The sequence below is a fragment of the Lissotriton vulgaris genome, chromosome 4_1, assembly GCF_964263255.1.
Source record: "Lissotriton vulgaris chromosome 4_1, aLisVul1.2, whole genome shotgun sequence".
NCBI lineage: Eukaryota > Metazoa > Chordata > Amphibia > Caudata > Salamandridae > Lissotriton > Lissotriton vulgaris.
Genome location: NC_141691.1, coordinates 310,569,329 through 310,585,202, shown reverse-complemented (window position 1 = coordinate 310,585,202; position 15,874 = coordinate 310,569,329). Strand labels below are relative to the sequence as shown.

The 15,874-nt window shown below is 42.0% G+C and overlaps 1 protein-coding gene across 2 annotated transcripts; it reads right to left on the bottom strand.

Moving 5' to 3' along the window:
* Positions 1 to 3,724: 3,724 nt before the first annotated feature.
* Positions 3,725 to 14,988, bottom strand: RBMX (RNA binding motif protein X-linked). Of its 2 annotated transcripts, none has more exons than XR_015295294.1 (9): positions 14,911 to 14,988; positions 14,056 to 14,176; positions 13,770 to 13,876; positions 13,574 to 13,682; positions 11,634 to 11,748; positions 11,431 to 11,547; positions 10,328 to 10,407; positions 7,289 to 9,513; positions 3,725 to 3,931 (listed from the first exon to the last, which is right to left on the bottom strand). XR_015295294.1 is itself a non-coding variant. In XM_086918631.1 (9 exons), the coding sequence occupies exons 2-9, from the start codon at positions 14,162 to 14,164 to the stop codon at positions 9,209 to 9,211; spliced, it is 1,068 nt and encodes a 355-aa protein (XP_086774757.1). In that variant the 5' UTR covers positions 14,165 to 14,176; positions 14,911 to 14,988; the 3' UTR covers positions 8,942 to 9,208. The 2 variants fall into 2 exon arrangements, 1 of the variants encoding a protein (XP_086774757.1); XM_086918631.1 differs by lacking the exon at positions 3,725 to 3,931 and adding an exon at positions 13,016 to 13,141 and having other exon boundaries at positions 8,942 to 9,513.
* Between the last annotated feature and the right edge of the window lie 886 nt (positions 14,989 to 15,874).

Genomic DNA, 15,874 nt, shown 5'->3' with positions numbered 1-15,874 from the left:
CCACATATGATTACATTTTACACTTTGTAAAGTTTCACACCTAGCGAAACTCCCCTTCACAAAATTACTTTGTCATGATAGAGAGGAAGGGTTGGACAGACAAGCCCCATAGGCTGTCATTGTGTGCCTGGAAAAGAGATTGAGTGCCTTTAAGGAACTCTCCAGAGTCCCTCAGTATCCCAGAAAGCACAGCCAAAGGCAAGTTAATTTCAGTTCTTTTTGAAGGTGTATAAAGCCAGGCCTGTAGCATTCAGTACATTATCGATTCATCCACCAGGGATGAGGGCGGGCGCTCATACCCCTATTACAGAACTGGGGTTACATTTAAGAAACTACTCCTGTAGTAGGGGGATGTGTAGTCATCAGCGGTGGAGGAAACAGACAAAACTACTGTGCAAACCGATCTCAAAGGCTGCCCAACCTGAGGATCTATCCAGGCAGTAGGGTTTGGCAAAGGTATGGACCCGACTTACTAGTAGCAGCCCTACAGATATCTGCACTGTCTTTGATTCTCTTTTGTCTATGCAGGACTGCAGAAGACAACTTAAGATACTATTTTGAATGCTCCAGGGTCCATGCACATGGGCAAGACTATTCACAAGATAATGGCTATACAGATCCCCTACTACAGGATAGGGGGGGGTTGATGCATGGGCCCCCCTCGGTGGAAGAATGGTCTAGATGGGTTGACTATCAAGTATGGCAGGAGCCGCCGGTGGAAGCGGAGATTGATGCACTGGAGTAATTGTGGATACGGCCCAATTGCAAGCTGAGGAGTGGTGCATATGTTTGGGATGGACTTATGGGTAGGCTATTTAGGCAGAGGATAAGATCAGGCGGTAGTGCAACCTTGGGGGTTGGAAGAGAGCGGGAGTGGGGGGGGGGGGAGAATCAGGAATCATACTTCCCTAAACTTCAGCATGATTCTTATGCATTTAGCTCCTTTGTCGTACAAAGTCAACATACTTGTTCTTATAGGTATGATTAGGCAGTGTACAGCGCCATGTGTTGCAATTGCTTATTGACAAATAAGTAATCAAAAAAAGAAAAACTTGCCTGTAGAATTGAAAGGCTCAAGAAAAGGAGCTATACTTCTTCCTAGATAACATGCTACTTCTAACATTAAGAATAGGGACACATGCATCATGCTTTCTGCAGAATAGGGCGATTTGCGACAGGTAAATGGTTTTGGTATGTAGGAATTTCAATTTGGAAACATTACGGAGTTGCTGTTTGGAATTGCAAACACATTCAGTAAGGGTGTGTTCAGGGCATCCCTTCTTAATACTGAAATCAGTGGTACATAGGAATATTTAGAAACTGGAAGGAGTTGCTTAACCCCTTCGCTGCTTATGACGAGCTCAGCTCGTCAGCCACGGGTGGCGTGTGCTGATGACGAGCTGAGCTCGTCATGTAACGCGGAAAAATGAAAGCTGCACAGCGCAAAAATTGCCACAGCAGCGATGCGGTTAACATTTGCATTTTACCAACTACTTAAAGTATATGGTAATCCATTCATCCTTTGTGAATGTCCATAAAAAAGTTCAAGAGCAGGCACTGGTATGTGGGACCACTGCCTGTGTATAAAATGTATTTTCTTAAATCGCAACCAGTTTAAGGAAAAAGGGCTACATGTAAAAATAGTTCTCTCTCTAAAAACGGACATGGTGGCCTGCTGACCACAGCAGACTACCATCCCTGTGATTTAAGCGATTACCAATGGGTTGCAAATTGAGACCTCAATATTGAGGTAGGTAGATTCTGCAAACCAATATGAAACGCTAAATGAAAGTGCATACATTTAGTTATTAGGTTAGACCACAAATCGAATAAAACTTTATTCGGATAAGGGAACTTATCCATAAAAGTACAAAAGAAACAAAGCAATAATTGTACAGAATAAAAAACCATTGACAAAGACAACGAATTCCTAAGATTAGTACAAATAAAATAAAGTATAATAGGGACTAAATATGTACATTAAAAAGAAATCTATCCTTGGAACACGAGAGAAAGGGTACTAAACACAATAAGGTTTCTAAAACTTAATACAGTAGTGTAAACAGTACTTCAAATATGGAGTTAATCATAATCTTTTCGCAATTTAATGCACGATTTTAAAAAACAGTATAGGGACAATTGAAAATTCTGTGTCCAAACATTGTAAGGCTTGGAGCGTCGGACGGCATTGGCGCAATCCCATGTATTTTACTAATGGTGCAATCCAATTTCTCTGTGGGTAAGTCATTAAGACTGCAGAAGAATATTACATGGAGAAGTGTTTGCTCTGGCTGCCCATCACATGGACAGGTGGAGAGATTTGCAGACCAATCGTTGGTCTTGGGGAGGCACTAAGCGGTGGAAAAAACTGAAACTAAACCGGGTCAGCAAGAATTTGTCATAATGTGATGGATGTTAATAAGGCTGAATCCCCAGGAGCTTTGTACTGCTAAGAGATTGACATAAGTCGGCTTAGATATCTCTTGCAATTCGGAGCTCACGCAGGTGGGATAAACATAAGTTTCAGAGTGGCTCGTGATATGGCCACGATGGTTTCAGGATGGGTAAAATGACTCTAAATTTAGATCAGTGAAAAATTTTGAAACATAATCCAGCCATGTTATGTTCTTCCATCTTTCTAGGGCAAGGCAGTCGATAATCAAAGAGCGAGTAAGTTTGCATTCATCCGTTTGCCATATATGCTGCCACAGTAGGATCGGTTGGATGGCGATGTCAGATATAAAGTTCATACCTAATTCCACGTGGCAGCCATAGATCGGGGAGCTTTTGGGGACTGCTAATAGATACCTTAGAAAACAGTTTCCCACTTTTTGAATACATGCGGTGGCGGTAAAGCCCCATATCCCTGCTCCATATAGAGCATTTATCGCGATAAATCTGGAGCAGTACGCGTGCCGGACGCTGGCCTAGATTCCGGGCAAAAGCTGACAGGACAGTTCCCTGCTTTGGATAACTTTTTTGTGAAGTCTAACTATATATCACACACATACACACCCTTTGTGTGACTAGTGGCTTTCCCAACATGCATGATGATGGCTTTTGTTATTAACCTTTAGACCCAAGATTTCCATCAACTGGCAGTATCTGAACTAGCAATTGTAGTTGGCAGGGAGACCGCGCCACGATGACCGCGTAGTCTGCATAGAGCAGAGCTGGAATAGGACGACGGCCAATCATGGGGAGATCCTGACTACCCTCTAGCATTGCCACCTCCAGACCGTTAGTGTACAGGTTAATTAGGTAATGATGTATGCAATAATGATACAGGTGCCATTAGGTGCACACATTGTAGTCTTTTCCTGGGCACCTCAGACTACAGTACCCATGTAAAGACTTACCTCAATAAGTTTAAATACTCAAAAAAAGATCAAATACTTCGGCATGTAACCCAGGATAGCTAATAAATGGTCAACTCTAGGTACACATGGGAAACTGCAACCGCACTCCTAGACACCCTGCCCCAATTAATCCCCCCACCCTCCGAGGTTCAGATCCTGATAAGTCTGCACCTATGCCCATGTTAGTGTAAATATGGCTACTAAGAACATTTCGATGTTAAGACTCAAGTCCAAGCACCGGTTTGAATCACAGGCATGGTTAGTATACCCAAGCTACCAAGGCTACGTAACAAGTCTGCCACACAAAATACTCCTGCCCCATTGAAAACCACCAGAAACTAATAAATTCAAACAGGCATTTCCAAGAATTTTGCAAAAGTGTTTATTCTGCTCTTTTACCATACAATCCCTTGGTATAGCAAACCATGTTTAATCAAATGTAGGCCTCACTGAATTTAACCCATTAAGTTTACTAGCAGTTTCTTCAAGTATCACCGCAATCCACGACGGAAGTGTTTAAACCAGCTATAACCAGATCTGAATTGTTCACCTGGTTGGTTGCAACTGTGGACCTGTAAGTAAACAAAAAGCAGAGTCAATATAGCCCTTTAACCACATTACTAAGTTGATTCCTCTCCTGGAAATGGTTAAACCCATGGTTCATGACGAGCTCAGCTCATGAGCACACACGACCAGTGTACTGCAGGACTAGCTGAGCTCGTCATGAGCAGCGAAGGGGTTAAGTGTACAATGCAGAAAGTGGTAGTGTAAACAGGGGTCGCTCAATGATTACATGTATATGCAGGGCTACCAGGTACATCCAAGGTACACAGAGCCCCCACACATACAGAGCCCCCATACAGACACATCACCACTATGCATGCTGGGATGTGGTTTCAGCTTTGCCCATACAAGAACAGCTCCCCTAGTCGAAGAATGCTTAGAATCACGAATACCTGAGGGAGGTTCATGGTAGGGGGGTCAGTTATCAGGTCACAGAAATTGCATTTCAGGTTATACTGAGAAAATTCAAAGCAACAGAGTATGCAGAAAATTAAAATAGTCCCTCTTTGAAACTTACCTCTAATAACACCAACCTCGAAAACCTAACTGCATTACTTTTCCATTCATCCTTCCATCTAACTGTTCTTCTATTTACCTTTCCAGCCACCAAACAAACTATACTTACATGTGCGGTCATCTATTTACCTATCTGTATATGCCCCAGGATCTCTTTTCATCCATCCAATCACTCTTTTCCTCAATGCTTTCCACCCATCTCATCGGTCCATACTTTTAACAGTCAATAGGTTACCCTTTCACCAATGGTCCTTTCACTCAATCCTTTTAAATTTTTGGTATCTTTCTTTTCACCTTTACATCTGTCCTTTGACCGTTCCATCAATTCACCCTTTCCCTTTTTATCAGTTCATAGTTCCTCTTGCCATCCTACCTTTCACTTTCCTTGCTTATTTCCTGGACATGTCCATTTTTCCTTTCTTTGTCGCCCCGTTCTCCTTTTACCCAATCGCCCCATCTTTTTCCCTGCCATAGTTAAGATTTTTTTTACTTTCTCGTGGTCCCTCTTTCCGCTCTATTCTTATTTCTTTCCTTTACTGTACATGTCAGCCCAAGGCCTACAGCCATTCCTCATAGTGTTCCAACAGTGTTATGTAGGAGTACTGTGTGTGCAAACCTGCATAAGGAAGAGGCTCTGGAACAATTAATTCGTGTTTTAGTGGGACCCACCAACATGTAAGTCAATCACCCCCCCCCCCCTTTCCTCTCACCCACCCCCGCTTCAGCTGCTGTGAGTGGGTGGTCCAGAACACCACTCATTCCAGGTTGTATTATTTGATTATTTTGCACGCAGTGAACACTGATGGTGATTCTTTAGGGGTAGGCACTTTCAAAGCCTACGACTACTTCGGCCACAATTGTTTATTTAAAAGCAGCTTTTTCATAACAGAATATTTACTCAACGTTCTTAACGGCGCAGGTATAATTTGTGCAGCGGGTGAAGTGGCGTTGTGGTGAAGTGTCTTAGGTGTCTACTACATACCAATTGCGGCTGTGTTTTCCTTCCAAAACTTGTCAGGAGCTTGCATTTTCTTGGGCTGCATGAGGACTAATAACTTCACAACTGGTTTCATTTAAGTTTTTGGACAGCTCTAAATGCAGTTTAACCTGTAATAGAGCAGGAGATTGCCGCAGGGATAGACTGTAGTTATCAGCTGATTGCCACAGTCAGAGTACTTAAGAAGCTACCTGGGTCTCCAAACTAAAGAGCGTTTTATAGCAGTTTTCAAATAGTTGGCTTCCACTTTGAAAAGAGCTACGTACTCGGCGACTTGGACATAAATGGCCCATCGCACATTAGGCATTAGAGCAGCATCAGCCTTACTGTGCTGCTGACTTATTCACACATCTTATCCTGACTATAGCGCCTAGAGACAACTTTTTAGAGCATTTGTAGATGCATTTAAGTAACCAGTTGCAGCTGCATTGACAAACTGCTCCGACTAGATTTACATCTTGTGAAGTCTTTGCATTCATCCCAGTTATAAATATGTGCTATACCAATGTGTATTACTACATGCAGTATTTCTCATACCAAATTTTTTTATTCTCTGTACACAAATGCAGTGTAGTTATTTGGCCAAAACAACCTGGAAAATTCATGAGGTTTGTTAGGGTAGAGGTTATACATCTTGCAGCATTTTACAGATGCTTGTATTTGGTTACAAATAATGGGCAACTAGATAATATTTTTTTTTAGAAAGAATCCATATAGTACCCTGAAATGTTATGTGAAAACGGGGGCAAGAAACCAAGCACAACAAGGGGGGCGGCCAACAAAGCACAACAAGGGGGGCGGCCAACAAAGCACAACAAGGGAACAAACTTGTCGCATTTGCCGTATGTAACAATGACTACACTTGTTTAAATGTACGATTCATTGTCTCTATGGGGCAAATTTACAAGTAAAGTGACTCAGTGAGTGCTGCAAGTCTTTTGGCTGCCCTACGTGTGTGTTGTAAAGTGCTCGGACATCCTACAATGGTAGGAGATGCTATAAAACAAATTAAATACATGTGACAGAGGGACTATGGAGAGATGAGCGGCACTGTTGGAGGGTGAAATTAAGGGAATCATTGAACCGCAACAAAGATGGTCGTATCCTGGTGCATAGCAAGATCATTTACCATTCTTTCAAAGCGAACACAATTCAAAATATAATAAGTGTTGTAGAATGCACTGTTTCCTAAATTGTCTAGGGAGAAACTCCCAAAGCCTCCTCTGTAGTGGTTAGACTCACTGCACTTGGGTGTGCAGCGCATGGGGACTGGTCGGAAAATATTTGCCAGGGCTGCTTTGGGTTTCCAGTCTGGCCTTGGCAGAAGGAACCTCGTATTCGGAAATAAAACCAACCATTTAAAAGTTAGTCACGGAGATGCAGAATCCACCTTCCCAATAAAGTTTTGCAGATATTTTAAAATTAAATACTAAAATCCTTAGTAATTACTGTCTTTTGGGCAAACCTTTGTTTCTCTTCAAATGACTTAAATATATAGATTCAATGGGGTCCTCGGGAGCCAAAAGTTTGGGAACCACTGTCCTACCTTGGGTGCAGAAACACAGGCAGTTTTAAGATCTGAAAATATACCCCAGCACTCTCAAAATTTAAATTCCTATTAAGTGTCCTTGATAAGGTGTATTTCTACACTTTCAGAAAATACTTGGATCAGAAAGCTACACTTAATTTGTACATTGTCATTACATTTGAAAGAATGACTATCTGTACTGGTTTTTGGAAAGGATACTTACAATCCGGTCAGAAATCATAATTTGTTTTCAAAACACTTGTACAAATAACATGGAGCCAACGTTAGAGCATGCCTTGATAGTTCAGTAAGTACGGTGCTTACCTTAACACACAGTGCTGTGGACATTTCGGTACTGTTGACATGTAACAAAACAGCACATCTTTCAAATCAAGCCGCTTCCATCACTCATTTTATTATCAACCTGGAAAAAACGCTTCGGTAAGAACCAAGTATTAAAATACATACCACCCAACCTTTTATAAGCCACCCCACGAAAAAAGCACTTGCGAGCAAAAGCTGTCTAGTCTAACCATTTATGGTAAGCTACTGATTTTAGTTATCTTGGTCCATAACCACTCCCTCCCATTAACACTTGTGGGTTCATTTTCCTTGGATGGCATTTTCTTGAATGAGAGCACTGCTGCATAGCTCATGAACTGCCATTGAATATTGAGACATGTAACCCTATCGTTGGGAGCCATTTTTTTTTTGAAGAGTATTGTAGAGCAAGACTTCATCCTCCGGTTATTCAATAATTGTATTAGCGATTTTACTTTGCGACAACTTGTCCAAAATGTAGTTAAGCACATATGACCAGTAGACCAATCTACATGCTGCAATTTATTTACGATTCGTCGTAACTTAAATGTTGGCCGATCACTGTCAGCGAATTGAAAATGTAGATATTCATTCTGCCTACACTAGAAGTGACTAATACCAATTCGTTTAAAGGCAAGAATTCTTCCAAGATTGTTGTGGCTATTGTTTTTGAAAGGAGAATCCCCAGCACGCTCTCTTTGCTAAGATGCACTGTACTAGTTTGGTAAAGACTAAATAACTTTCTTGCTTACCATCGTTGCCGTTCACTGGAATTTGATGCTTTAATCTGTTGAACGGAATGCTGAGCGACTCCTTGTGTATGGGTGGTCTTAATTTGTTGAACTGATTACCTTATTGCTTCATTTGACTTTAAAGGTTGATCCTTGAAAAGGTAAGAGACTGCAGAGTTGCAAAAAGATTTAAAACAGTAACATAATTTGGCAGTTTTGGCAAGTGTGATGTCAGATCGCATTACCTCTTGGGAAAGGCGGATTATGACGCTATATCCATTTGGTATGTGAATTTAGGAATTTGCTCTCGGGACAGAATGGTTTGCTCTCGGGGACTTAAGACAATGAAGTGGTCAAAGGAGCAATCAAGCTTGTCAAAGTAATCGCTAATGAAGAGCATTTTCCGTTTAGAGTTTCATATGGCAATTTACAGGGCTCACCCAATATGCATTTTCCAATAAACTTTGAATTTTCCATTAGGGTTTTAGATGTGTCGATGCTTGCAAGTTTCCCTAGTGTTTTAATGCATGTGGTTGATTCCGGAAAGGTGACCCTGTAGAGTTGCAAAAAGATTTAAAAACAGTAATACTTAAGTGTGATGTCAGATCGAACGACCTCAAATTAGAGTTGAGGGCGAATTAGGGCGTTAAATCCATTTGATACTTAAAAATGGAATGTAGCCATTTGATCTCAGGGGCCAGAATTGGAGTTTGACTATAAGGTGGGTAATTCTGAGAATTTTCCGTTTAGAGCTTAATGTGGCAATGTACAGGTCACCCCATGTTACTTTCCAATGAAACGTTGCATTTTCCATCAAGGATTTGGATGTGTTGAGGAATAAAGGATTACCCATGTGTTTTGATGCATGTGGTAATGCTGGATATCCATTTAGAAGCATTTGTGTGGCAAGTAATCAGGAAAAATATTTGGTTTCAGAGAAACTTTACTTGAAAAAATTACAACACTAGTACAATCAGACTTACACATTTATCATCTGGCTTGAAAGAAGTTAACAGGTTTGAAATGAAAATATGCATATTAACCTTTCCTCACAAAAAGCATAAAATGGAGGTGGAACTGACAGGTAATAAAAAAGTTAAATAAAAACAACAACTTCCTTTCAGTAGTCCTCTGGAAAAGACAGAACAAGCTCCATTTATTTGGATAAAGAAAAAAGTGTCCAAGAGTTCATTTAGTATCTGCTCCTGCCTGCGCCCCTTTCAGAGCGACTTCCTCCACGCCCACCTCGTGGTGCTCCACGGCTTGAACTGCTGTATGAATCACGTGGTGGAGGATAGCCTCGATCCATAGGAGGAGGAATGCCACGTTCTTGTCTGCCAACACGTTCACGGCCACTTGAGTAGATCTCATTCCTGCTTGAATAACTGTCGCGACCGCCGCCATAGCCATCCCGAGAGCTGCTGTAATCATCATATCTGCTGCTTCCACCATATGATGGCGGTGGCCCTCGTGCAGGCGGAGCACTACGTGAGTTACCTGCAGGGTCAATGGTCAGGTAATAGGGCAACACTATAAGTCAAGTGCATTAATTTTCTTGAATTCACAGATTTGTATTAATACTTTGAATCCATTGCGTTTAATAAAGGTTGCCAGTGAGGCATTGCATTACACTTGCATTTTCATTCGTGTTTGCTAGCGATTTCATTGAATACATGTCAGGATCCCGGCGTTAAAGGTGGATTGCCACAATGGGGCAGGTTCAGAAAACAGTATGTGTACAAAAAACATTGGAAATTAGATTCTGAAGACTTGGACGTGGGAATATTGAAGGGGTCGTATTCAAACTTCAGTATACAAGTGTTGTTGCACCTGGAGTAGTCGAGCAAGAGGGCTGCATCTGTTAACTGCAGGCATGTTGTGGCACTGCACATCAACTGCCACACTAGGGGGAATTTGGGGCATATATACATTAAATAAAAATAAGCTCTATTGAAATGGTTTAACTCTAAATGCCAGAATAGGGCATGCATGTACATTGGGCTGAAAACAACGACTGCAGAGTAAGGACTGCCACTAGAGTTTGGAACTCCATTTGTTGAGATGAATGAAGTTTACTTTGAAACTGCTTCATGTGAGGCACTGGTGTACAAAGTATCCAAAATAGCTTCTTTATATTGGCTAGTGAGCCACGATCCAGTTGCTATCGACTTTGAGTGCCATTGGCGAGCTCTTGTTGAAGTTACTTTGGTAGCAAGAAACTAACCCTTGGTGGTAAGCACCTCTACCTAAATGGAGCAAAACGGCAAAAAAGCTAGTGTATAGAAAAATACAATTCAGTATAAATACTTACCATAGCCATCATACGAATCTCTGTAGGAGCCACTAGGATGGTCGTAGTCCCTATCCCGTGCACCATAACCGTCCCGGTCACTGAAACATTTAAACAGTGTTACTGTTGACGCTCCCATAAAGAGACCCACCTCAAACCCGCTACTAAATGGTCTGATACGTTGAAATAAACGTATTAAAAACAAACTTTAACTATCCCAATAAAAGCCTAGTAAGTTATACTAAGAAAAAAATCGAATTGTATACCTAAGCTACTTGCAGCTTGAATACAAGTTTAGGCTAAAAAGAAAATTATAAGTCATTAAGTGCCAGAAACTAGTGTCTGGTCCAAATAACGAAGCGGGTACTTTGAACGGATGTTACCTAGGAATAAGCTTAATCGTCATAATGCATTCTCCAACGAGCAGCCCAGGATACTGGTAGTTGCCCAAGTAACATCTTCCCTGTTTAGAGCTGAAATTAAATCGTATAGCAAGTGCTTTCATATAGCACTTCCTACCCATGATGAGGCGTCGAAGCGCCTTTTCAGCCGACAGCACGCTACACAGGAGCCCATAAAGCGGCATTGGACTGAAAAAGATAACGATGGGATAGGAGGAGAAAATGGTTTTAATTATATAGCGCTTGTTCTCCCCGTTGGGCGCTGAAGCGCTTTTGGAGTGTACCACGCAACTTAAAGGATTACTGATTAGTTAGTATAGTGAAATTAGATACTTCGTTCGACTATTTGTCTAATGCGTCTTTCAAAGCTCGTATGTTGATGTTTTAATGAAAGCACCCCCTCCTCCCCGCTTTTTCTTAAGTAGCCATCAACTCATTCCAATAGAAACCCATATTCACACCAGAACACGGGCTTCTATGGGAATTCACAAATGCATATTTATTAGCATGGACTGTCGTGGACATACTGAGGTAGGAGGACCCCAACCCCCCCCCCCCCCGCCCCCCGGTTTTTTTCTTAAGTAGCCATTATCTCCAAATCAGGAGGCACATTTCACCCAACAAAAACCAGTCACCTTGCATTACCAGTTACTCACTATGCAGAAGGCCAGATTTAGACAACTGAAGCAAGCATTACACCAACTCTTAGAACAGAGCACTTACCTATATCCCCTTGATCCATATTCATCACGACTGGAATATTCACGGTAGGCATAATCTCTGGGAGGTGGAGCATAATCTCTGGAATCCCGTGAGCTAGGATAATCTCTGCTGGAATACCTAAATAGACAAAGTGTTTAAGGAGGAGTGCCCAAGACAAAGGAAATATCTACGCTTCACTCTGATGAATGAAATAGTTCTCGTACCCATCTTTTCCGCCGTAACCATCATCTCTTGGTGACATATAAACATCTCGCCTGGATGGCATTGGTTCTCTTCGTGGAGGCCCGCCATAACCATCACGTTCACGTGACAAATGAGCTGCAAAATGCATAGACATCGTTACTTATAAGACATTTTGCCCTTATGTTCTATTGCATGCCTTTGTTCTGACCGATCAGGTTAGGTTACTAGATCAAAACTGATTAAGATACCAAAAAAAGAACCATGAAACATAACATGCAGGCCCATTAACCGACGAGAACACTCAAACCAAAGTACTTATCTTTGCTCATCCTGTTTTGGCGAGACAAGGATACCCATTAAGTCGTGCTAAAACTGAAGCAAAGCATAGGTCTTAAATGCAATGCACCCCTCCCCCGAAATAGTCTTTACTCCGGGTAGAAAAAAGCAAGCCTGGCCACTGGCGAAGGCGTGTCCTTGCTCTTGTAAAATTTCTGGTCCCGATTTAGTTTAGGAGCAAACTACATGCCACTAACAAAATGTTAATTAAAAACGAGATGTTTGTTGAATGGGTATAATGTATTCTCTATAATACCAGATGGCTGAGGACAGTGATGCCAAAACAGCAGAATACACTCCGAACACTTGAATTGCAGTAGTTTAGTGGTTGCCAACTCCTTACAGACAAGTTTTAGCAGCAGAGTTTCAAGAGGCCACGACATGCAAACACTACTTCCTATAACCGGTCCTGGCACCATAACCGTGCGTTTAGTGCTTGGTCTTGCGGTGCGGTGCTATACTACGTATCCCAGTTAGGGGTCTGAATAAAAACTTGGGTTGCCGGGGGATATGGAAAACTGGAAACTGTGTCCCACCTAGCCAAGGATCTAGGTATCCGGAAAGTCACATGCTAATGATCCGAGATGCTATGACGATGAGTGCTTCGCAGGTGTCTAAAGTGCAGTTAACGGTTTTATAGTTTAACAGACCGAGTCCTTTGGTCCGAGCGTTTGTTACGCCAACGGGGTGGTTTGCTTGTATATCAAGCTTACAGTTGGCTGGCATTCCGATATCAAACGCATATATCAGCCAGATTACATATAAAGTCAAAGGTATCGAGTACTGCACTATGGGCACATTATCAGATTAGTGTAGGCAGGAGAATTATTAATGCAGTCCAATGAGAACGCTCACCACAGTTGCGGAGCAAAGTTTACGCAAACCACCCCCATGTCTGGCCACAGCAGACTGCATGTTTAAGCTTCGATTCAGTATGCAAGTTAACACCTGCTCCGAGATGGAATCTTAAAGGCGTGCTTTTAACGAATACGATAGGACTTATGGCACTGGCTGGATTACTACTTATGGTGATGAACAGATGTAATGCCTTCGAATACAAACCTACCTCTCCCTCCCATTCCACCACTGCTGCGGATTGGTCCTGAAGGTGCAGACCTTTTAGGTGGAGGACCGCCACTTCGTGGTGGTGGGCCCCTCTTCATAGGCAGCTGTCCTCTAGAAGAAGAACCCCCTGTGGTACACAAGGACATTTTAAACTCTGGTAGGTATATCAAATCATCACCAAATTTGATGCAGAACAATAATATTAATAGGAATCTTGCCATTGTGCCAAACTAGTTGCTAAAGCACGCCCAACCTAATTAACGCAAACTGGAGAAGAGGACTCAACATGTAAGTTTCTACCCACTGCAAACGTCACCGGAAATGGAAACCAACACGCAATCACTTGGAAAGTGGAAACCGATCCAATATAGGTACCCATTTTGGCAGACAACGCTTTTTTTCTACGTACAAGCCGAAAATCAGATTTAATTGTAAAGGTGGCTAAATTCACGAGCCACTGAAAGCAGGACGCTGTAACAACACAAAGCGTGCGTATTTTAATACGCAATCATAAACCCCACACTACTACTGGAAATCCTTCACCGTTCCCGCCTCATACCTCTTGGAGGGCCACGACTTCTCGGAGGAGGCGGTGGTCCTCGTCTTGCTCCGGTTTCAAAAGCTGGCTTTGTAGCTTGTTCGACCTTTATCGGCTTCCCATCCAAAGCCTGCAAAATGTAAGAATTAGTAAGATTTCATATTGTATGGTATAATTTAAGATGAGACATCGACGTACTAAATGAAGGAAAACTTACCTTTCCATTCATGTCTCTCGCTGCATCTTTCGCGTCTGCCGGATTCTCAAAGGTCACAAAAGCAAAACCTCTGGATTTGTTCGTGTCGCGATCCTTCATCAAAAGAACTAGAAAAAAAACGCATGTAAGGGCCTAATCGGCACAAATACACAAGCACATTCAATAAAGGGTCTTACTCAGAACTTCTTAGAGGACTATTGGCTCTATCAGCATCACTCAATGCCAGGTTTATCATCACAGGTCGACCACACTTAAGGGAAAATAAAAAGTTGAAAAATAAAGATACCTTCTGCTATTCGTCCATATTTCCCGAAAACGGACTCCAGCGCCTTTTCGTTAGTCTCGGTGTTGAGACCGCCAATGAATAGCTTTCCGGGACGATCCGCTTCCACCATTTTGAGTTGAATCTAGAAGACAAGGACTACGTTACAAACGAGCACGTTAACGCCCGAGCACAATGTAAAGCCTTCACGTAGTAGCACCTCCCATTACAGCGCACGCCGCATGGATCATAAAATGGCGGCTAAAGTCTACCACAGAAGACCGCGTAGGTGATCTGCCTATTTCACCCGGCTTGCTTTACCAGCAACGAGTTCTGTGCCGCGAAATATACAACATCGTGTCAAACTAACATATCCTCAAGACTACCATCTTCATACATGAAAAATACACGCATTTGAACAGAGAACGGACATTAGCTGAAACCACTTATTTTGTGGTACGTAATCCCTTTCGTTCCTACTAACTCTGGTGTGAAAATTTTAACGGGGAGAAAAAGACTCGACGTGTATACGAGTGAAACCTTGCACAAAAAAAATTCGGAGTGAAACTTTAAAACATCGACTTCTTAGAGTACAGAAGTCCCGCAAAATATGTAACGCTAGGAATAAAGGTGAAAATACACTATTATAGAAGGCAGAAAAGAAATAACCGCAAAAGAAACGTTTCTTTGAACACCGTGTGCCTATGCACAAAATGGCGGCGATGACCACACTGCGCCAAAAGAGAATACGCATAAAACCTTTAGTTCCACAGTATAACCTTAACAGCATTGAATACCGTTTCGAACACGCTTCGGACTCTACATCCGACTATGCGCGTTTATACAGTGATGAATTGCCAAAATAACAGGCCCACTTACCTCCACCACGCTTGCAGCTGCGCAACAAAATGAACGTGAAACAAAGAGCGATTCTCTTATAAACCCTTGCGCAGTGACGTAAAAAGAACCGCGCTCCCCGAATCGGAAGTATGGGCGGTGCAATAGATGTTCACGCGAGAGAATCAATGTATCTCGCGAGACCAGCACCAGACAACGACAAAGGCTTAGGTTCAAAAGTAAAACACCGGGCTCTAAGAAAACACTGATTCAAACCTTACGTGATACGCAGTATCCGGAAGGGCAGCCATGTGAGGATCAGGCATGACGTTAGTATTTTTATTTATTTATTTATGCGATTTTATATAGCGTGGACTTTACCCGAAGGTGTCAGAGCGCTTCACAATAGGAACAGTAATGATACATGAGGAGAAAATTAAAAGTGAACAAATTACAAAAGCAAACGTTAAGTTACATGAATTAAAAATGACAATAGTGCGCAACCAAATTACATGAGGTAGCAATCGGTACATTACAGGAGGAAAAAGTGATATGTGTGCAGGTTACAAAAGCGTACAAGTAGTTTAGTTTATTTGTTTTGCTTAGTTAATTAAAACCATTGCAAAGCTGGAGAAATACACTGTCATTTAAAAAAAAAATCTGTACATTTAAAAAAACGGTCTTATTACTGATGGAGTGAGAATTCGCACCTAAAGCGACTTGCTCTTTTTCATGAACCTCGTTAACTTGTAATAGTACTAAACTGTAGTGTAGTTCCTAGTTTCCCACTAGGTCCTGCGCATTGGAATAACATAAACAGTAGTATCGACGTAGAAGTGCGGATCTTCCAGGCCTCTACTGACTATGCTAAACTTAATTGGGTTTGTTACCAACTAGCTCAGAGGTCACTGGAAACTTTCTTGACTGAAATAGGAAGTGATCAGCTTCCCTGGCACAGACAAGAAGGGATTCAGTTTTCCAACAACCGTGCAACATGACAACTTTG